Source organism: Prunus avium, chromosome 1, assembly GCF_965620075.1.
Source record: "Prunus avium chromosome 1, drPruAviu1.hap1.1, whole genome shotgun sequence".
Lineage (NCBI taxonomy): Eukaryota > Viridiplantae > Streptophyta > Magnoliopsida > Rosales > Rosaceae > Prunus > Prunus avium.
Genome location: NC_142284.1, coordinates 2713385 through 2735316, shown reverse-complemented (window position 1 = coordinate 2735316; position 21932 = coordinate 2713385). Strand labels below are relative to the sequence as shown.

Sequence of the window (21932 nt, the reverse complement as noted above, 5' to 3'; positions counted from 1 at the left end):
GATTTGGAAACCCATGCCAAAATTTCGGTGCTAAGGAAACATCACCAAACAGACCAATTTATCCATGTAAATTAAATTTATATGGTCCTATTATCCAAATTTTATATCTTAAATAGTAAAATTCTAGGTTGTGAAAATGTATGTGAATTGATAATACCAGTGAGAAGGCCACCTAATCTCTCTGTCACAGACACTAATTTTTTCCTAATTCGGGTTTTATAATTCAAGAAAAAAAAAACAAACTAAAGGAATAAACTACATGCTCAATTTGTTTTGTGTGGGCTTATTTTATATATAAAAAAATTAATTAATTAAATTGTGCATCAAAAGTCTTTGGAATCATATTAATAGAATAGGACTCAGTCTCTCATGTATTCTCTGATGGAGGAATGGATAGAGTATCTTGATTACATCGACGAGACGACCCAGCCCAGCGATTTCCTTTGGCCTAATGACACTCCTTCATTTAGGGAATTCGAATTCTCTGCTGTTGATGTTCCTGCTGCCTTCTCACCGGAAAAAGAGTGCCCTCGCAAAAGGTACTTTCTTGTTTTTTTCATTTTCCCGTGAATCTACAGTAATGTAATTGCTTTCCGTGTTCTGAAAGTGCCAAGCTTTTTGTCATTTTAATGGTGTTTTGGTTGTTGGGTTTGATCATGAAACAGGGGACGAACCGATTCTTCTTGCTCTGGGTCTGGAGCGAAAGCCTGCCGTGAGAAGTTGAGGAGGGAGAGATTGAATGACAGGCATGCATCCAATCTCATTTTTCTGTCTTTTCTTTTTCTTTTTTGTTTTTTTGTTGAATTAGGTTAATTTGTATTGATCAGATGAGTAGATGTTATTATTTTTATTTATTTATTTATTTTTTATTGGAAACATGTTGGTTTTGATTCTTCTTGCAGGTTTGTGGAGTTGAGCGCTGTTTTAGAACCTGGGAGACCGCCCAAATCTGACAAGCCTGCTATTCTTGATGATGCCATAAGGGTTTTGACCCAGCTGAGAGCTGAAGCTCAGGAGCTCAAAGAAACAAATGAAAAGTTACTTGAAGAAGTAAAAAGTTTAAAGGTTCATCATTTCCTAGCTCATTTACTTAAAATATTTTTGTTTTCTTTTAAATAAAAGTTATATTATGAGATTTGGACCATTTGGTAGCTGGCACAGAGTTTGTCAAAAACATATCTGGGTATTTTTAATCTTTGCCTCCCTGGCAGGGTTGAGAACATGTCAATAAAAGTTATGATCATGTTCATATATAGATTTTAGATGAAGGTATGAACCTCCAGAATGAAAGTAGCCATGACAGGCTATAGATCATCTTTATTCATTCAATTATAGTGTTGGAGAAGACAAATAACACTGAGTTTGAAAGCAATATTCTTTTCATTTCAGCTAATCCTTTTGAGCCATCTCTGCAATCTAGTATTTCAAACTTATTTGACCTTAGCTTTAGTTGATTGAAAATGAACAGAAAATTGCTTCAGATGATCTTAAAGTTATGATAGGCTTTTATGATTGATTTTAAAGTATTATTTGTTTCCATGTGGTTTGTGGTAAACTCGGGTAAAATTCCAAGCATCCCTTTTGCTGCACTTGATACCTTGGACAAGCTCCTCTCAGCTGGAGATTATACAATAAATCTATTTCAACAATGACCTAATTTGTACCATATATAAGTTGATTCTATAAAAGATTCGTTCCACCAAAAACTTATCCCTTATTATCATAATTTACAGTCGTAACTATTCAAGATACCCCTTGCTTCAGATGTTGTATTATTAGTATCTCTGCCCTGTTAGTATGCTGGACTGTAATCTAATGCATTACCACATAATGAGTTTAGATAAATTTATTCCCAGTTCAAACAAGTAGATTTCAAGTGCGTAGAATCCCTATATAACTTTCTTGTAAGCTTTCATTCATCCATCCATCATAACATTAGGTCAGGTTCTTTCTTTGACTTTGACTTCTCTCCCATTGTATTGCGATGACAGACTGGTTTTCAATCTTTTGTTTTTAATCAGAGGCATGAATTACTTAAAGGTGCATTCGGATGCACAGATTAAGACACAAGATTGAAATTTCAAGATTAAGTCTACATTTGTTGGAGTATTCATAAAAAAAAAGTACAACATGTTCAAAATGACTAATGCAATATTTTGAATTTGAAATCACTTTGTACAATGCATCATTTAAAATCCGTGTACAAAATACATTTCAGAGAAAGAGAAACTTTTGTTGCTTTCTTCCCCCACTGATTCAAATATTTATGTATTGGTAGGGTTTGATCAATTTAGACTAAAATTCCTCAATTTCAAATGAAACATAAGGTTATTTTGAACTCTTGAGGTACAATTTGGAATTTATAATCAGGGTGGTTTTTAGATGGTTCAAACTCTCCCTATATTTCAGTTTTACTACCTCAGAAGTTTTGAGTACTCACTTTGTTGACTGGTCTTGCCTATAACAGGCAGAGAAGAATGAACTCCGTGAGGAGAAACTTGTACTGAAAGCAGATAAAGAAAGGTTGGAGCAGCAGTTGAAAGGTATTGCAATTTCACCTTCTGGGTTTGTTCCAACCCACCCAGCAGTCCCAGCTGCATATCATCCTGGGGCAAGCAAGATGGCAATGTATCCTAGCTATAGTCTGGTTCCAATGTGGCATTATTTACCTCCATCGGTCCGTGATACATCTCGTGATCATGAACTTCGGCCCCCTGCTGCTTAGATGTTCAATCAAGTATTTGGATAATTTAGATGCCTTCATTTACATTTACTGTCAATCTTTTTGCTTGTTGGCAATCTATTTGTCAGCACTGTTTCAATTGCCTGATTTAATTTGGCTGGTATCAAGTCTGTGTCAGAATTGTTAAATGTAGCTAGAAGGCATTTTGGGATTAAAACAATTAGTAATGTCCAGTGTTCACCATATTTTCCTGTAAGATGATCCAGTGTTGGTTTTTAACTTTCTGATGTTTCTAACTGCATTGTGCATATATTGAAGTTGATGAAATTTGAAGATTGCTTGAATACATAAGATCCAAACAAATAAATATAACAAGCAAAACAATAGAAGGAATTTTGTGGAAAGGTGAATTTGATATCTTTAATCAATTTGGAATTTGTAGCAGAAATTAGTAGTGTACAGTTTCTTTCTCTTGCTCCCATATTTGCTCACTCAACTTTTCCTGCTGCCTTCATCTTCTTCTTTTAGGTTTGATTGCTTTTGAATTTAGATTTCTGAATTCCCTCTCAATGGATTCCAGGGAAGGATCCAATCTAATCTTTATGGTTCATCATGCAGCACATCGGTCTTAGCTGAAGTGATTTTCTGTATGTTTTTATCCTTGTGCTCTTCTGACTTTATGTAAACTTCATCACCTTCTTTACCCCACAATAGCAAGTATCGGCCAAGGATGACACTAAATGCCCCTACTATGCTGAACAAACCACACATGAAGTTTTAGAATTACCTCCTTCCACACCAAATTATGTGACTAATTGGCAAGGAAAATTAATGTAACATATGGCTCGTACTTGTCACACAATGTGGATTGAAAATGTAATCCCTCAACCCAATTGGATGCATTTTACAAAGTTTTTGTTTTGCATACAGAGCCTTTATTGGGTACGATGTCTTAGTTAAACTCTAGATACATGCAATTACTCGTAAATGCATTAGTTAAACTCTAGATACGTGCAATTACTTGTAAATGCATTATAACGCAAAAAATTACCTGCCCGTATAAAGTCTTTCACTGAGGACAAAGTAAGCTAGAAGAGCCACAAATACTGTTGAAATGGGATCAAACATGGCCACAAAAACTGGTCCTTTCTTTTCTGTGTGTGCACCATAGTTGAACGAAGATTATTAGACCGGAGCACACAGCTCCCTGCCATATAGGTCCCCGCATTAGAAGAATCTTATGATTCCCTTTTTTAATGCAACATTTCATATTTACAACTTATTATACTCACAGAAAATAATATGGACCAGAGGTCAATGTTGAATCCAATTGCCCAAGCTGCCCGTCTATGTTCTATGCACACTATGAAGACAGCTGATTGTGCTGCCCCTATGAAGCCCATCCATGTTGTCAGTGACAGTTGAGCAGGATATCTTTTCAATGTGATTGCCTGCATTTTTTTATTTTATTTTATAGAAAATATTCGCATGCATCATATACCAGCATCACCCATAACAATTATCAGAAATTCTATCTAAAATCTCACATAGTTAACTGCAAATCAGAAAAAAAGAAAAAAAAAGAAAGAAAAAAAAGTGTCATTATATGGTGAATAATATGTGGTCGAGATGGTCAATGCGTGGGTGAAGATGGTGGTCGATTATTTGAGCTTTTTCTAATTTACAGTTAATCGGTGAGTATGAGATCTTGCTACATGTATACGCATTTGTAATAGTTGTGTACACCTCAGTAGGTGCAATATAGTTGAGTGAGGGGCTAAAACCTGCATAATGTACCATATTATGCAGCTTGCAACAGTTAGAATTGAACCTGCATATAGACCATGTTATGCAGCTTGCAACAGTTAGAATTGAACCCTTCAACCAGTTCTCATGGATAGGATTTCCCTTGAATATGGATAAATGGACGCCATAAATTTCTCACCATAGGCCCCTTGTACAATGTCATGGTCATTACACTGGCTAAGGAGACGAGGGTTCCCAAAACTTTCACTAACCCTCGAGGACTTCGAAGATCAAGAACCTCCAACCTGAATTAAAAAGTAATTTATTAAGGATAAAATGCGAATTAATTCTTTGGATTTATTGGATTTATGGATTAAAAGGTATACTAACCTGAGTACAACTGCAATTACAAAGATTAGGGAAGCTATGGTGTTCACCATTGATGCAATGAAGGTCGGAGAGGTGTATCTTAAGCTTGCAAAGTACATGTTTAAAGTCAAACACACCCTGCAACCATTGGAAAAGACACTTAATTAGCCATTTATTTTGTTCCTGTTTGGGCCTGGTTGAAATTTGACCGGGTCAGGTCTGAGATCCGACAATTAAATTAACATTGAGCCCAATCAGTGGGCCTAATCAATAAGGTCGGATAGAAGCCCAAAATCATAAAGGTGGCCGAATATCTACATGTTGTAGAAAATCTACATGTGGCTGCATACATTAATCTGGCCGAGCATATCAATACGGTCAAGAGCATAAAAGTGGTCGAAAGCCTATATGCGGCCGAAAGTGTAGATACGATCGAATGACTAAAAGCGGCCGAATACGTGAAATCAGCCAATGTTTAAATAAGGAGAGAGATAATCCGTAGGGGGATTTTCTCATAGGTTACAATTCAAATATAGAAGGAATTATGCCAGATTGATGGTCAACCGAAGTTATTGTGGGAGAGCTCAAGATGGAAGGAAAATCAAATCAAATATTATTACTCATATTAAATCACATGCATGAGACAAGGGATTGAAGATATTCTGGAGCAATTATGATTGATTTGAAGGCCAATTAACGACCGACCAAATTGAGACGCACCGAAGCCCCTATAAATACCAAGCTTATGGAAGAGAGAAAGGACCCCCGACCCAACACACAACTTGTCATTTTACATTCTCTTCAATTTCTATCCTAGGAGTAGCATAATGTAGCCATAGCCTAGTTCTTATTTTTTCCGCTCTAGTTTCCGAAGATTTCAATTATGCCTTTATGTTCTTGTTCTTGTTTTTCAATTCTATTTCAATTACAATAATTTCAATTCATGTTATCTTCACTGTTCTTCGTAATCTAGTTTACTTTCCGCCCTTTACTTTATGCACTCGCATTTCAATTATTTAATTTATGCAATTTACTTTACGCACTCGCATTTCAATTACTTAATTTATGCAATTTATATTACGCAATCGTCTTTACATTCTTTATTTTACGCACTTTAAATTACGCACTCGTCTTTAAATTATTTATTTTTAAGCACTTTACTTTTCGCACTTGTCTTTTAATTATATTTAAATTCAAGCACCTTTTACTTTACGCACGTGTTCTTCGTTTCATTACATTTCACCTTCAATCTTCATCTCCACCCACTCCACATCATTTGGTTGCTCACATAAAGCCTTGACTCCGAGGTAGTGAAAGAACCTAAGACGTGAGGAGGTTCCTTGCTCGGCCGAACAATCGTTTGATTAAAGCTAGATCTCGGACGCAACACATTCATCTACTCACATTCTATTCAAGCCCAAATTCGGGGCTTGGTGATGGCACGCCCCACACTCAAAAAAGAAGAAGGACCAAAAACTCCTTCAATTCGCCTACCCGGCTGAAAAGAGGGAAACCGTTCCTTTATCAGAAGTGTGTATGGTTTCTATATGTGCTTACCCAAGAAGAGAAAGAACAAAAAGTTCCGAGAAAAGAGCAATTGTGAGCTTTGGTCTCTCTTTTCTGCAGGAGGAGAATTAAAGATCAATATTTAAACCTATGACAAAATAGGTAAAATTATTGGAGTTGTCATGATTGACATAGAAAAATGTTCTCTTATCGAACAGTTTGACATGTTATGTTGCTAGACGATAAATCTAGCTAGATCAATATTGATTGGATAGACTCTTAGTTTAACCGTTCAGTGCTAAATTGATGACACCAAATATCTTGCAAAAGAAGGTTACCCTATAAGTACAAAGGCAACTTTATGCATATATTTACCTTTCAAGAACATAGGCAAAAGGGAACATCACTAGGCCGGACACAATATGTCGATAAGTTATGCAGACATGAGGGTTCATCCCATGATTGAAAGAAGCTTCTGTGAGAAAATATAGAAATGTAAAGGCCACCTGAGCTAAAATCATGAGGAGGTGTGGCTTGAACTTCCTGTAAACTCCCCCAAGGTTACTACATGCCTCCTGTGCCATAACCTCCACTGGTTGGTCCCTTTCGTCCTTCTCGAATTTCAATTCTTGATAAGATGGAGGAGCACATCATGCATGTTTTCTTCGTATAGAGGGGTAATAGAATAGTTGAGTCTTGATTCTTGTTTCATGTTGACAGTATCAGGTTCTTGATTAAATTGCTCAATATAATAATATTGGGTATGTAATTTAGAATATGATTTCGAGGAATTATTCGAGAATCTTATTACAACTGAAGACTTTATTATTGATGCGAGTGAAAATCATGCATCCATAAATTTGGTTTATGCACTAAAACATCCTTCGACATGAGTGATTGTAGAATACTACAGTAGTACGAATAACGCTTTTTTAAATACATTGCGAGAGTGCGGATAACACCTTCTTAAATAATAAATTATTTTTTCCCACTACTTCAATTTTTTTATATTTTCATGAAAGCATAGGGTCACATTGTGTGCAGTACTTAACAAACTGCAATATGAAAAATCAGATGCCTATATACCAAAAAAAAGAGAAAGAAAAATCAGATGTCTGAAGAAGCTAGGCTTTTTAGTTTTAAGAAAGCAATAACGCCCACCACACCACACATTGAAAGAGAAGCTTCTGCTGAGCACACAACTTCCCACTCACTATTTCCAGGACCACACTGAAAACAGACAACAACTCAAACATGCATAGATTAAGAAAATACTTACTTTCCCAAGTGGGAATCATTTTGGTTAAGGAGTTTCTGCAGGTCATGATTAATAGCCTCTAAATTTAGTTAAGGAGACAAATTAATGGGTTATAATAAGTGATGACAATGTGTTTAAAGAAGGCATATTGGGGTTCTCTAACTTTCACCTGCCAGTAACCAAACACTAAGCCAACATCTCTCTGCTTCCACTGACTTATTTTGGTAACCATTTGTTGTTGACACAATTGTAAATAACACTTCTCTTGCTGCTGCAGACCCTATGCCAAGATCGCATTCCATAAATACAAGAGCTAACAAAATATTACAAATGACACAGAAAGTGTCCTGCTCAAACATAAGGAAGTTTAAAGTAGACTTCTTTAGGAAAAATGATGCATTAATCAATGGACACTTTTTCGAGCGAGCCACGGGTTCCTGCAGCTTTTGTATGAGCAAGTTTAAAGCAGACTTCCGTTCTCTTCCTCCCATGTTTGCTCGTTCAACTTTTCTTGTCACTTTCACCATCTTCTTCTTGTTCACGGTTTTATTGGTTTTCGATTCCCTCTCAATGGATTCTAGGGAATGATCCAATCTAACCTTTAGGGTTCACCATGTAGCACATCCTTCTTAGCTGAAGTGATTTTCTGTATGTTATTATCCTTGTGCTCTTCATATGTTGTCTGATAAGAGGACTCTTCTGACTTGATGTATACTTCATCCCCTTCTTTTCCCCACAACAGCAAGTACAGGCCAAGGATGACAATAAATGCCCCTAGTATGCTGATCAACAAACCACATATGAACGGTTAGAACATCCAAGCCACTACCTCCCTCTACTTTTAACCCACTCTCGCAGTTAAAATTGGATATATTAATGCTAAAACAATCATACATTTGGACCGCATTAGCGAATAATCATATCTTTAGACCTCATTAGTGAATCAAATTATGTGATTTGTTAAGTTTCAATTACTAATTGGTAATAATAATTAAAGTATAACAAATGGATCCTACGTGTCACATAATGCAATTCACTTCTGTGGCATGAAAATGTGATCCGTCTACCAAATTGGATGCGCATATGCAACCACTACTTGAAAGTAGTAACTGGAAACTGCTTGTATTGATGCATTATACAAAGTTTCCATTTTGGACAATGAGGAAACCCTGCATACATGCAATGCCTTAGTTAAACTCTAGATACATGCAACTACCCGTAAATGCGCATTAGGGTGAATAATGCAAAATGTTACCTGCCGGTATAAAGTCTTTCACCGAGGACAAAGTATGCTAGAACAGCCACCAATATTGTTGAAACGGGATTAAACATGGTCACGAAAACTGGCCCCTTCTCTTCTGTGCACCATAGTTGAATGAATATTATAAGACCAGAGCACACTACTCCCTGCCATGCACCACCCACATTAGAACAATCAATCTTACTGTAAAGCAACATTTCATACTTTCTTATTAGACTTACAGCATATAATATGGACCAGAGGTCAATGTTGAATCCAATTGTCCAAGCAGCTCGTCTATGTTCTATACACACTGTGAAGACAGCTGATTGTGCTGCCCCTATAAAGCTCATCCATGTAGTCAGTGACAGTTGTGCAGGATATCTTTTCAATGTGATTGCCTACATTTTTTTATCAGAAAATTATTTCAAGATCACCTTATGAATTATCAGAAATTCCATCTTTAGTGTCACATATATGTAATAGTTGTGTATGTTTCACAATGTACAATATAGGTTTGAGTAGGGGCTAAAACCTGCATAATGTACCAGATAGACCATGTTATGCAGCTTGCAACAGTAAGAATTGAACCCTTCAACCAGTTCTCATGGATGGAGGATTTTCCTTCAACATGGATTAATGGATGCCATAAATTTCTCACAATAGGCCCCTTGTACAATGTCATGGTCATTACACCAGCTAAGGAGACAAGGGTTCCCAAAACTTTCGCTAACCCACGAGGATTTCGAAGATTAAGAACCTCCAACCTGAATTCAAAGGTAATTTATCAAGGGTAAAACATGACTTGATGCTTTGGATTTCTGGATTAATTAAGAGGTTCACTAACCTGAGTACAATCGCAATTACAAAAGTTACGGAAGCTATGGTGTTGACCATTGATGCAAGGAAGGTAGGAGAGGTATATCTTAAGCTTGCAAAGTACATGTTTAAAGTCAAACCCACCCTGCAACCATTGACAAAGACGTTGAATTAGCTGGCTCTTTATTTTTGCCTTTATCCAGAAACATATATGGGTTCTGTATGTCCTTACCCCAGAAGTGAAAGAACAAAGAGTTCCAAGAAAAGAGCTAATGTGAGCTTTGGTCTGTCTTTTCTGCAGGAGGAGAATCAAAGATTAATAGTTAAACGCATAACTTAAATGAAAAAATGCATGTAGAAATGTTAAAAGTTATGCATAGAAAAATATTCTCTTACCAGATCGTCTGACATGTTATGTTTCTAGACTGTTGATCTTGCTAGATAATTGATTGAATGGAAACACAGTTTAACGTATGGTGGTAGATTTAATATAACATAACATGCCAGATGTTTGACAAAAGAATGTTGCCCTATTATACCTTTCAAGAACATAGGCAAAAGGGAACATCACAACACCGGCCACAATATGTCGATAAGTTATGTAGACATGAGGGTTCATCCCATGATTGAAGGAAGCTTCTGTGATAAAATACAGAAATGTATAGCCCATCTGAGCTAAAACCATGAGGAGGTGTGGCTTGAACTTCTTGTAAATTCCCCCAAGATCATTACATGCTTCCTGTGCCATAACCTCCTCTGGTTGGTGCCCTTTCTTCCTTCTCCTATTTCAATTCTTGACAAAGCTGGACGAGCACATCATGCAAGTGTTCATATAGAGGATGGTGGAATAGTTTGAGTCTTGGCTCTTGTTTCATGTTGACAGTATCAGGTTCTTGATTAAGTTCCTCTGATGTGCTAACAATTTCCTGACTTCATTTTATATAATAGATAGTGGAATAGTAGAAGATACCATGCATGGCCCTGATCAATTAATCCAAAATTCTGATACCCTGATTGAAGATTATATGGGAATTCTAACTAGAACATACTTTTATGGATTTTTTAAGAAGTTATTATGTGCTGGTCCATTGCCATGAAAGGAAGCAAATTGTCTGCTTATGGAGTTTGTTCTACATTCTGAATATAAGAATCGTTTATGTCATTACATCCATTTGGAATATGACTTTTGCATTAATGATATTATTAGGGAACCATTCCAAAAATCAGAAAAATCAGAAGAAAAAAACATCGTGTGCTATACTTATAAAACTGCAATCAGAAAAATCAGATGTCTAAGGAAGGCTTTTCATAAAGCAAACTTCCACCACCACACCTTGAAAGAATTAGCTTCTGCTGAGCTCAACCCAACCCTCAATATATGGATCTGGTATCAAAGACACAACTTCCTATTCACTATTTTCCAGGACCACACTGGAAAGAGACATCACTTCAAACATTCATCTTTCAGATTTTCAAAATACTTTCCCATGTGGGAATCATTTTGTTAAGGAGTTGTACAGGTCATGATTATTAGAGCCTCTCTAAATTCGGAAGAACTTGTGTGAAACAGGGCTATTTCCGGCCAATCATGGTATGACAAGTGGAAATATTATCACATATGACATACCCTAATTGGTCGAGAATAGTAAAACAGTGCTATTCCCGTTCCACATGAGAAACACTTGTGTAAAATTGAGATAACACTATTTTACTATCACCGGCCAATTGCAGTATGCCACCCTTAATAACTTTCCAACATGACAATCTTTGATTGGTTGGGAATAACAAAATAATGTTATCCCTATTTTCACATAAGTTTTTTTTAGTTGCACTCTAGTGTTTTTCTTCTAAATTTAGTTTTAGAGAGACAAATGGGTTATGATAAGTGATGAAAATGTGTCTAAAGTAGTGCCTGATAGGTTATTGGGATTCTCTGACTTTCACCTGCCAGTGGGCCCTCACTAACCACTAACCCAACATTGTCTGCTTCCACTTACTTTTGTTGGTAGACAGACACACTTCTCTTGCAGCCTTGCTTGCTGCCACTTATCCCACAATATGATGGTCCATCAATTTCAAAGAAGACTGCTTTGAAAGACACAGAAGGTTTAATTTGCTGCAGACCTATGCCAACACCACATTCCACAAACACACATACCTACCAAAATATTACAAATACGAATGACACAAAGCAAGTGTCTTGCTCAAACATAAGCAAGATTAAAGCACACTTCTTTAATAAAACTGATATAATAAAACGACAGTTTCCAGCAAGCCATGGGTTCCTGTAGCTTTTTGTATAAAATAGCATACTTCCAGTGGGATTCGAACAAAATGCATCAAGTAGACACATGAGGTGTGAGGACCACTGAACTTAGATGGCAATTTGCTCACTGTTGCAAGTTGTTATTTTGAAAGAAAAAGAACCCCATCCCTCTGATTTAGAATAATGTTCACTGGAAGCATGCAAGCTATTGTTTTTGTATTAGAAAAGAAAATGAAGGTGTAGTGGCAAGATGCCGCACCAACAATACAGATTGTATGCAAAATCATTGTTAGCTAACTCATAGTGGAAAACTGGAAGGAAAAAAGCATACACTCTCTGCCTTTCTCCTCAATAATATTACAAACTCATGAGGATCTTTTAGCCACTAACCAATTTACATCATCATCAATTTGGACAAATTCGTCAGAAAAAGTAGTAATTTCTTTTGCTAATCCTTCAACTTTACAAGTAAATGTATATCCATTTTATAATTCCAGTTTGATACAACTGTTTCCCAACTCTAATCCCACTTCTTCCAGTGGAAAGACAACATAATGAGAGTAAGTTTTTAATATTGTACTGCTATGTTATATCCAGTTTGTTTCCTTTTCTATTAACACTGCAATTTCTTGTTTCTGTTCTGAAGAAAAAAAAAAGAAATATAAATGACAGAGAAGGGCTACAATGAGATGAAACAAATCCTATGGCCTATACAAACAAGTCGTCTAACATGTTGCCAATAGCCAGAGCATAATTAGAGAAGAAATTGCAATTGTTACCCAACTCAGGTACGCCAATGCAACTGCCATCTGGTATTTTTGGCATTCCTCTCCAAAATTGCAGTGGCTCAAGTCACTAAAGTACAACACAGTTATGCCAGCTGAAGCAGAAGCTGCTGCAAGAGACAGTGTTGCTGTAACCTGTTGGAAAAGGAAAAGAGTAAGCTGTTAAATGACAAGCACTATATGGACACACAAGATTTTCATCTAAGGAAGTCAAGGATTTGTAGAGTCTGACCCAGTCTCCAACTACAAAGAGGCTAACCAATACAGGGTTGTGGAGGACCTTCTTTTTCACTAAGGAATATGCATCTAGCAATGCCAGCACTAAACTCCAGATGACTTGCAGACCCATTGAAGCAATCAGGTAGCTGCAAAATGAGCATTGCCTTAAACAAATATTACAATTTTTTTTCGGGACAGGAATGGCATGTGATGCATCAAGAGATGCTGAAATCTGCCCCATAAGCCTACAGAATCAAGTTACACAAAATTGAGCTGATAATAAACAAAACAAGGCCAAAGAAGAACACTGCCCAGAACATTTGGTACATCTAATTCTAATTTGCATTCAAGTTTTGGTTCTCTAGTGATGCAGAGGAACTTCTAAATTCCTTCTGCTTACATTTTATTTAGGAAAATTTCAAGAATCAAAAGTGTTTCAATCCCATCTATTCTTCCTTCTGTAATCAAAATATTGGAAACAAATCAGTGAGTTGGGAAAGGAAAGCAATACCAGAAAGCTGTGAAATTGAAGAAGCTGGCAGTGGTAGCCATGGAAGCAATAGACCCAGCAGCAAAGACGCATTGGGAAATCCTGAGAAGAAGCCCTGTCAAAGTCCCAGGTGTCCCAGGAAAATCCTTCATTTCCTTGTTCTCTCCAAACCCAAAAAAAGTATCAGATTCTTAATGGGTCAGAGAAAGCACCCATCTTTCCTTAACATTGAAACGCAAACCACATCACCCACAAACTAAAAATCACAAACCTCACCAACCCACTATTGCTTTCAGAATAAAAGTACACAGAGAACCCAAAAATCAGTTAACCCAGAAAAGACTTGGTATACAACTGGGAAGTTTGATTATTGTGAAAAGAAGAGAACTTGGACTGCAATTTACAAGGGAGAGAGAGAGAGAGAGAGTTGCTAAGCTTAATTAATCAAGATAATATCAGCCAAACCAAAACTGGGATTCTAAAGCTCTCTTTCTCTCTCAACCAATATGCCTACAGTCAAATAGCGTGGGCAAATCTGGCATGCTTCACCCATAACATGAAATGAATAATCGAACTGTTTTCTTCCTCCCTACGCGCCACTAGGCGCGTATGTTTAATCCCCGCATGATGCCGTCGGACTATTCGACCCAACCCGTCGAATCTCCAATCAGTCAACGGATCAGCAGAGCAAATAAAATGAGTATGACCCAGCTCCGAGTTCAGACCCACCTAATGGACCTGGACTATGTAGCACGGACACTCCATCAGGCTGAAGTGTCGGAGTGTCGGACACGCGGACACGCGGACACGCCCCGGACACGCCTCGGACACGGCTTGGACACGGGTCAACGGTCAAGACACGGTCAAGACACGTTTTGGACACGGTCAAGACACTTTTGGACACGGGTCAATGGAAGTCAAAGACACGGCAGGGACCCATTTGAAAATTTAAAATAAAAATGTGGGTCCAAACATAATTATTGAAACATATGTTGACATATTTGAAACAATTTATTTAAATGGGCTAAAAATGTAAATTGAAAAGTGGGCTAAACCTGTCTTTCTACAGCCAGCAGCAGGAGAAGAGAAGCCGCATCTTCTAAAGTTCTAATCTATTCTTCGTGTGCTGGCCTCTCTCCCCCTCTATCTCTATCTCTTATTCTCTATTTCTCTCCCTCTATCTCTTCTTCGTGATTTTCTCCTTCTCTCCCTCTATCTCTTATTTTCTTCTCTACGAACTGCTAGTGAAGGAGGTGAGGCTCTGATTTATTTTTTAAATTTTTTTCTCAGTTTTATTATGAACTGCTGTTTGATTTTTTGTTTCTTTGTTCCTTCATAGCAGAGCACATCATTTTGGCTGGACTATTTTTAAAAATAGTATATAACTTGTGACATTAAAGTATTGAGTAATTGGTCAATTATTTTTAAAAATATATATAACTAGTAAGTATATTCGGATTTATTATTATTTTAATTGCCGTGTCCTAGCCGTATCCGTGTCCTAGTTTTTTGAGATTTTTCGTGTCGCCGTGTCGCGTTTCCGTGTCCCCGTGTCCGTGTCCGTGCAACATAGGACCTGGAGAGCAATTGGACCTGCGTATTATTAACAATTTAACATCCTTGGCGTTCCAGCCTATTTGGATATTATCATTTTTTCTCTCTCTCAAGAAATTTATTTACGTCAACAGATTGTAAAAGTTGTAAGAGCACTTCTACCCATTTGTTATGGTAAAAGGCAAAGGGAGGCAAGAGCAATTACTGTTCATGTAAATAGTGACTGTCATAGTAATTTTTTTGATGCATTCTCACCCATCGCCATGGCAACTCAAGGGCAATCACTATTCATATGAGATATGAGGAGAGAAATTTGTATAGAGTTTTGGCGTGGGAAGTGAAGAATATGGCTACGTATGTATATAAATTTTTTTTTGGAATTTTTGGTATTTTTCCTTCTTCTCTTTTTTTTTTTTTCTCAAATTTTTTGGTATTTAATTTGGATGCTGACATCATGTGACATCAGCATGAGATCAGCTTGCCTAAACAGCAGCCCAGACAAGTCTCGCCTTTGGGCTTGCCCAGGCTTGGGTATGGGCCACATCTGCCCTGACAATTTTGCATCGCTGAGATGGGTTTTGGGAAGCCAGGGGACCTTTTGCTTGGGCAACCCTTACTGCTGGAAGTGCTCGAAGGGGTTTGTAATTCAAGTAGTTAAGAGCAATTACTTATGCTTTAGAGATCTTATATTCAAATCCTCCTCCTCAATATTGCTTGTGTCAAAAATGATGGATCGGGTCGCGATGGGACCTGGTCACAAGAGTTAGGCCCAAGCCTGTCCCTCTAGTAACATGGGCCTATTTGGCTTCGGCTAACGTTGGGGGTTTAACATTTTGGAGTTCTATCGGACCTTAAAATACCTATCTTTAGTCGTTTTCGGTTATATAGGGATACATATATTTATCCGTGATTAGAAAGAAAGAAAAAAAAAAAAAAAGAATCAGTGAACATTATTTGGTGAAATAATAGTTGATATTGGTTGAATGAAAGTAGCATTTTTCAAACTGTGAAAAGGACAAATTTTGATGAAGTTTGAATTTATACAAGTTCCTTGATTGGACCGTTATATGGAGCTCTGGATGGTGACATCCATTGAAGACACATGCTAGAGGAATTCTCAGTTTAACACTTTGAAGCTTATAATTTGACATGAGTTGCATAAATACTAAGGGAGAATTGTATTATGGAGGAAAATGGTTACATAGTATATGGAGAAATCCTCAATGTTGCAATACTTTTTTTGTTAATAAAGGTCAATGGGGTCTAGTCCAGTGAAAAATGGAATTTCCTTGACTTGTACATTAGTGGTCTTAAGTTCAAACTCCCATGACATTTTGGTAGTGTTTGTTGATAATCCCCATTCCCTTGTAGTTTAGACTACTGATTGCATTAACTAAGATTGAACAAATAGTTGCCATTATTTCCTTATTTAGATTAGAGTATAAATGAGCTGAAAAATTGTGCTAAAGAAATTAGGTTATTCTTTTTCTTTTTTTGGTAAAGCCAAGAGTCTAGTTCGAGCTGAAGTTAGAGGCCGTTGTCATTATTTCCTTGTCCGCACGACAATGAGCTGAAAAATAAATTTGTCATACTCCTAAGACCAGAAAGAAACCAAGCACTAAAATCCACAAAAGTGACAGCTTTAATTTTTGCAATGGAGGAGGATCTGTAGCTGCTGTAGACTTTAACAAAAGGAAAAGAAATGAAGTTAGGCAGAAATTATTTTAACAAAGCAATCACTGTTTGTTGTACATGAAACTTCACAGTGTGGTAATCAGACAACATAATTCAGCCATAGCTATTACATCTTGAAAGTGTCAACCAGTGGAAATTGTTGCTTTCAAAGCCTGAAATGGTCAAGACCAGACTTCTCATCAAGCCCCTGAGAAAAGAACTTGCCATAATATTCACTTATCAAGAAATGTCTATACAGAGGAAGGTTCTCTTCTGATATAAGCTCTTTGATTGGACCATAGGACTTGGCAAGTGCTCCAGTTTTCTCTCCTGTGAAAAAGCAAGCTATGGAAACTCTTGGACCGGCCCGGTTTGCAAGCACTCTATGTTGAACACTCTGAAGCTTGTCATTAGATATAGCCTGGACAAATTTGGGAAGCCTTAGAAAAATTGGTGAATAGCAGAAAAAATGAAAATGTGCTTGGCATTGGGTAAACAAACCTGAAGAAAGTCAGCAATATTTACTACTAAGCCACCTGAAATAGGGTTAACATTAACCCATTGATTGTCATGAAGTACTTGGAGGCCACCAATTTGGTCTTGAAGAAGAATTGTGAGGAAGGAAGGATCTGAGTGCTTGCTACTTCCCAGTGTAAGTTCTGGTTCCGGGCATGCTGGATAGTAGTGGCACACAAAGGCATAATCTTTAGCACATTCTAATTCCCTTAGGTGGTCAGGCTTGAGACCAAGAGCCTCTGATAACAATCCAAAGAGTTGGTCTCCCAAACTTTTGACATGCTTTGTGTATTCAATTACCGCATCTCTGCATTTTGGAGTGAACAAATGTGTAAAAAGTATCTGAAAAGTTGGGGTTTCTTTTTTTTAATACAAGCGATAATCTAAAATATAAGGGGATGGAAGTTTCTCAAACACGCCCTACTAAGGTGCCAGTATGGGTTTGAACATGAAGCCACTCATCTGCAAGCCAATATCCTTTAATTTTCAATGGGTCTCTACTGGGCTAGACCCATTGGCTCCAAAGAAACATTACAGTTGAATTAGTAGAATACATTTGTGATGTGAGACCACATATGAACACAGTTCCCAGAAGGAGCAATTTTTAATTATTGGGGGACAAGCCAATCAGTAAAAATCACCAAGTTAATCAGTCTAAATTAGACCACCAATAACATAAAAAATAATAAAACAAAATCAAGAACACAAGTAATGAAATTGAAAGGGTTTCTGAGCAAATACCTACAAACTGAAGGGAGTTGTTTGGGGTCCTGATCAACAACAGCACTTGCAAAAGCCAGAGTGTCCCTCCAATTAGCTGCTCTTGATTTGTACAGATCAAAGTTGCTATTGAATCTGACAGTTATTTCTCGATCGCGGGAATAGAACTCTTTCTTCACATCAAGATCTTGCTCATGAAACTTGAGCACTCCTTGGATCATATTTTCCAACACAGTCAATGGGACTTCATGGTTGACCACTTGGAAAAAGCCCCATGTTTTGGACGCGGCCCTAACTTCATCTACAATCTGCTTGTGGAGATCACCGTTGATGCCTTGGAGATCAATGACAGGAACTTGCAGGTTGGGTTGGTGACATGTGGGGAAGTCAGTGATGAGCTCATTGGCTGGCCTTATGAATATCTTGGGTACATGAAGTGTGCCGGCATCAACTAGACCTTTCACACCAGCCTTTGTGTCATCAAAAGCTTTTAGCTCTTTGGCTCGGTCGTATTTAGACTGGTTTTCATCATGTGATGATGTTCTGTGGCCAAGAACTGAGGTATCCATGACCTGCTCAATACAAGAAAACTTGATAAAGTGTTGATCTTTCAGATTTAAGTTACAAAATATGGTCGTACTTTCACCTCTGTTGAGGTGGCTTAAGTTAGGCCAATTGCTAATGCAATTTGGCCCACAAAGTCTGATTTTTTTATTTATTTAATTTTTTGTGTTTTTTTCTTTGGGATTTACAACCAACTACACAACCCACCAACCTCTCTGCTCTCTACCTCTCTTTGATGGGGAGAAACTCTCGGAAATAGTACTATTTTACTAAGGTTTTTTACTCTTAATGAGGCAACCAACAAATAAAGAAGGTATCTGTAAACTTGTCATTTTCCTTTCTCTTTTCCCTGTCTTGTATTGTAGTCTATACGAAAAGATTGCGATGGTGTGCAAATGCTGGATCTGAAGATGGTCAAATATACTAATAACAATATTCTAGTCTGGTCAAAATGGTTTTCTTAAGATTTGAAGGAAAGGAAAAACTACGTAATCTTGAGAAAAAAGGTGAAGCAAATCTATCGGCAGTTAATGGAAGCATGTTCGATTATCTATGGCTTACGTCTGGGATGATATTTAAATCATTTGAATGGTTCAAATTATTATTTTTTTGGTTGAGAAATAACCAGATCCATTCATAATAGAGGCAATTACAAAATATACATGAAGAACACTGCCCTAGAGGAGGGTTCTTGCAAACAATAAACCAAACAATTAAGCAAGACAACACATTTTAAGCAAGAACAGTGAGCAAAACTCCACTGACATTTTAAACCAAGCTTACTCAAAGAGGAAGATGACAGGATCAATAGGAACTCTGCAACCAGTACTGAGAGATCATGTCAGAGAACCAACTCTCATCCATTTTTGGATCTGAAAACACCATAAAGTGAAAGAGCATTTACCACTCAAATTCCACCTTGACCTTTAGATAAAAGTGTAAAATAAGGTAGGATATGAATGAAAGAATAGTTCTGGCAGAATGAGTTTTCATTAGTGTGATATTGCAATTTATACAGATGTGATCCTATCATTTAGGCGTACAAGAAATTAGGTAGTTGGAGGCCGTTGTCATTATTATTTCCTTGTCCACACGACAATGAGCTGAAAAATAAATTTGTCATAGACCAGAAAGAAACCAAGCACTGAAATCCACAAAAGTGACAGCTTTAATTTTTGCAATGTAGGAGGATCTGTAGCTGCTGTAGACTTTAACAAAAGGAAAAGAAATGAAGTTAGGCAGAAATTATTTTAACAAAGCAATCACTGTTTGTTGTACATGAAACTTCACAATGTGGTAATCAGACAACATAATTCAGCCATAACTATTACATCTTGAAAGTGTCAACCAGTTGAAATTGTTGGCTTCAAAGCCTGAAATGGTCAAGACCAGACTTCTCATCAAGCCCCTGAGAAAAGAACTTGGCATAATATTCACTTATCAAGAAATGTCTATACAGAGGAGGGTTCTCTTCTGATATAAGCTCTTTGATTGGACCATAGGACTTGGCAAGTGCTCTAGTTCTCTGTCCTGTGAAAAAGCAAGCTATGGAAACTCTTGGACCGGCCCGGTTTGCAAGCACTCTATGTTGAACACTCTGAAGCTTGTCATTAGATATAGCCTGGACAAATTTAGGAAGCCTTAGAAAAAAATTGGTGAATTGCAGAAAAAATGAAAATGAGCTTGGCATTGGTAACAAACCTGAAGGAAGTCAGCAATATTTACTACTAAGCCACCTGAAATAGAGTGAACATTAACCCATTGATTGTCATGAAGAACTTGGAGGCCACCAATTTGGTCTTGAAGAAGAATTATGAGGAAAGAAGGATCTGAGTGCTTGCTACTTCCCAGTGTAAGTTCTGGTTCTGGGCATGCTGGATAGTAGTGGCACACAAGGGTATAATCTTTAGCACATTCTAATTCCCTTAGGTGGTCAGGCTTGAGACCAAGAGCCTCTGATAACAATCCAAAGAGTTGGTCTCCCAAACTTTTGACATGCTTTGTGTATTCAATTACTGCATCTCTGCAATTTGGAGTGAACAAATGTGTAAAAAGAAGCTGAAAAGTTGGGTTTTTATATTTTATTTTTAATACAAGCGATAGTCTAAACTACAAGGAGAGGGGAGTTTCTCAAACACACCCTACTAAGGTGCCATAGGGTTCGAACCTGAGACCACTGATCTGCAAACCAAGGCACTTTAATTTCCACTTGACTAGACCCCATTGACTCAAAGGAAACATTACAATTTAATTAGTAGAATATATTTGTGATGTGAGAACACATATGAACACAGTTCCCAGAAGGAGCAATTTTTAATTATTGGGAGACAAGCCAATCAGTTAAAATCACCAAGTTAATCTGTTTAAATTAGACCACCAAAAAATAATACAACAGCAATCGAGAACACAAGCAATGAAATTGAAAGGGATTTTGAGCAAATACCTACAAACCGAAGGGAGTTGTTTGGGGTCCTGATCAACAGCAGCACTTGCAAAAGCCAGAGTATCCCTCCAATTAACTGCTCTTGATTGGTAGAGATCAAAGTTGCTATTGAATCTGACGGTTCTTTCTAGATCACGGGTATAGAACTCTTTCTTCACATCGAGATCTTGCTCATGAAACTTGTGCACTCCTTGGATCATATTTTCCAGCACAGTCAATGGGACTTCATGGTTGACCACTTGGAAAAAGCCCCATGTTTTGGACGCGGCCCTAACTTCATCTACAATCTGCTTTTGGAGATCACCGTTGATGCCTTGGAGATCAATGACAGGAACTTGCAGGTTGGGTTGGTGACATGTGGGAAAGTGAGTGATGAGCTCATTGGGTGGCCCTATGAATATCTTGGGTACATGAAGCGTGCCTGCATCAACTAGGCCTTTCACACCAGCCTTTGTGTCATCAAAAGCTTTTAGCTCTTTGGCTCGGTCGTATTTAGACTGGTTTTCATCATGTGATGATGTTCTGTGGCCAAGAACTGAGGTATCCATTATCTGCTCGATACAAGAAAACTTGATAAAGCGTTGATCTTTCAGATTAAGTTACAAAATATGGTCGTACTTTCATCTCTGTTGAGGTGGCTTAAGTTAGGCCAATTGCTAATGCAATTTGGCCCACAAAGTCTGATTTGTTTAAAAATTTGTGTTTTTGTGTTTGGGATTTACATCCAACTACACAATCCACCAACCTCTCTGCTCTCTATCTCTCTTTAATGGCAAAAAAACTTACCTATAACGGGAGAAACTCTCGGAAATAATACTATTTTACTATTCCGTTACAAGTAAGGTTTTTTTCTCTTAATGAGGCAACCAACCAATAAAGAAGGTAAACTTGTCATTTTCCTTTCTCTTTTCCCTGTCTTGTAATGTAGTCTATACGAAAAGATTGCGATGGTGTGCAAATGCTGGATCTGAAGATGGTCAAATATACTAATAACAATATTCTAGTCTGGTCAAAATGGTTTGCTTAAGATTTGAAGGAAAGGAAAAACTACGTAATCTTGAGAAAAAAGGTGAAGCAAAT

General features: G+C 37.4%; 5 protein-coding genes and 1 pseudogene across 6 annotated transcripts; 1 reads left to right on the top strand and 5 right to left on the bottom strand.

Moving 5' to 3' along the window:
• The first annotated feature begins 333 nt into the window (after positions 1-333).
• Positions 334-2939, top strand: LOC110748994 (transcription factor bHLH104). The gene is made up of 4 exons (XM_021948990.2): positions 334-539; positions 666-746; positions 903-1065; positions 2468-2939. The coding sequence occupies exons 1-4, from the start codon at positions 370-372 to the stop codon at positions 2723-2725; spliced, it is 672 nt and encodes a 223-aa protein (XP_021804682.1). The 5' UTR covers positions 334-369; the 3' UTR covers positions 2726-2939.
• A 243-nt stretch (positions 2940-3182) lies between these two features.
• Positions 3183-6958, bottom strand: LOC110748969 (WAT1-related protein At4g08300-like; annotated as a pseudogene).
• Positions 6959-7831: 873 nt separating this feature from the next.
• On the bottom strand, positions 7832-12214 carry LOC110748987 (WAT1-related protein At4g08300-like). The gene is made up of 7 exons (XM_021948978.2): positions 10161-12214; positions 9854-9916; positions 9650-9766; positions 9338-9569; positions 9045-9203; positions 8818-8969; positions 7832-8344 (listed from the first exon to the last, which is right to left on the bottom strand). Exons 1-7 carry the CDS (start codon positions 10367-10369, stop codon positions 8164-8166), a joined length of 1113 nt encoding a protein of 370 aa, XP_021804670.1. The 5' UTR covers positions 10370-12214; the 3' UTR covers positions 7832-8163.
• Positions 12215-12348: 134 nt separating this feature from the next.
• On the bottom strand, positions 12349-14102 carry LOC110748954 (CASP-like protein 5B3). 2 transcript variants are annotated; one of them, XM_088247686.1, is made up of 3 exons: positions 13403-14102; positions 12905-13136; positions 12349-12807 (listed from the first exon to the last, which is right to left on the bottom strand). In XM_088247686.1, the coding sequence occupies exons 1-3, from the start codon at positions 13531-13533 to the stop codon at positions 12613-12615; spliced, it is 558 nt and encodes a 185-aa protein (XP_088103812.1). In that variant the 5' UTR covers positions 13534-14102; the 3' UTR covers positions 12349-12612. The 2 variants fall into 2 exon arrangements, with proteins under 2 accessions (XP_088103812.1, XP_021804626.1); XM_021948934.2 differs by having other exon boundaries at positions 12905-13037; positions 13403-14093.
• Positions 14103-16629: 2527 nt separating this feature from the next.
• Positions 16630-18480, bottom strand: LOC110748957 (1-aminocyclopropane-1-carboxylate oxidase homolog 12-like). The gene is made up of 3 exons (XM_021948938.2): positions 17867-18480; positions 17111-17432; positions 16630-17030 (listed from the first exon to the last, which is right to left on the bottom strand). The coding sequence occupies exons 1-3, from the start codon at positions 18412-18414 to the stop codon at positions 16776-16778; spliced, it is 1125 nt and encodes a 374-aa protein (XP_021804630.1). The 5' UTR covers positions 18415-18480; the 3' UTR covers positions 16630-16775.
• Positions 18481-19554: 1074 nt separating this feature from the next.
• Positions 19555-21600, bottom strand: LOC110748982 (1-aminocyclopropane-1-carboxylate oxidase homolog 12-like). The gene is made up of 3 exons (XM_021948971.2): positions 20853-21600; positions 20111-20432; positions 19555-20030 (listed from the first exon to the last, which is right to left on the bottom strand). Exons 1-3 carry the CDS (start codon positions 21398-21400, stop codon positions 19776-19778), a joined length of 1125 nt encoding a protein of 374 aa, XP_021804663.2. The 5' UTR covers positions 21401-21600; the 3' UTR covers positions 19555-19775.
• Between the last annotated feature and the right edge of the window lie 332 nt (positions 21601-21932).

Bases quoted from the DNA above. Each gene is read 5' to 3' on its own strand.
- LOC110748994 (XM_021948990.2), top strand. From the start codon at position 370: ATGTATTCTCTGATGGAGGAATGGATAGAGTATCTTGATTACATCGAC. The intron at 747-902 runs GCATGCATCCAA...TTCTTCTTGCAG, and splicing joins AGGGAGAGATTGAATGACAG to GTTTGTGGAGTTGAGCGCTG. The intron at 1,066-2,467 runs GTTCATCATTTC...TGCCTATAACAG, and splicing joins AAGAAGTAAAAAGTTTAAAG to GCAGAGAAGAATGAACTCCG.
- LOC110748987 (XM_021948978.2), bottom strand. From the start codon at position 10,369: ATGGCACAGGAAGCATGTAATGATCTTGGGGGAATTTACAAGAAGTTC. The intron at 9,570-9,649 runs GTTAGTGAACCT...CTTTGAATTCAG, and splicing joins GTAATTGCGATTGTACTCAG to GTTGGAGGTTCTTAATCTTC. The intron at 8,970-9,044 runs GTAAGTCTAATA...GGTGCATGGCAG, and splicing joins TCTGGTCCATATTATATGCT to GGAGTAGTGTGCTCTGGTCT.
- LOC110748954 (XM_088247686.1), bottom strand. From the start codon at position 13,533: ATGAAGGATTTTCCTGGGACACCTGGGACTTTGACAGGGCTTCTTCTC. The intron at 13,137-13,402 runs GTATTGCTTTCC...TTGATTCTGTAG, and splicing joins TTCAATTTCACAGCTTTCTG to GCTTATGGGGCAGATTTCAG. The intron at 12,808-12,904 runs GTCAGACTCTAC...CTTTTCCAACAG, and splicing joins TCTTTGTAGTTGGAGACTGG to GTTACAGCAACACTGTCTCT.
- LOC110748957 (XM_021948938.2), bottom strand. From the start codon at position 18,414: ATGGATACCTCAGTTCTTGGCCACAGAACATCATCACATGATGAAAAC. The intron at 17,433-17,866 runs GTATTTGCTCAG...TCCAAAATGCAG, and splicing joins CAACTCCCTTCAGTTTGTAG to AGATGCGGTAATTGAATACA. The intron at 17,031-17,110 runs GTTTGTTTACCC...AAATTTGTCCAG, and splicing joins ATATTGCTGACTTTCTTCAG to GCTATATCTAATGACAAGCT.
- LOC110748982 (XM_021948971.2), bottom strand. From the start codon at position 21,400: ATGGATACCTCAGTTCTTGGCCACAGAACATCATCACATGATGAAAAC. The intron at 20,433-20,852 runs GTATTTGCTCAA...TCCAAATTGCAG, and splicing joins CAACTCCCTTCGGTTTGTAG to AGATGCAGTAATTGAATACA. The intron at 20,031-20,110 runs GTTTGTTACCAA...AAATTTGTCCAG, and splicing joins ATATTGCTGACTTCCTTCAG to GCTATATCTAATGACAAGCT.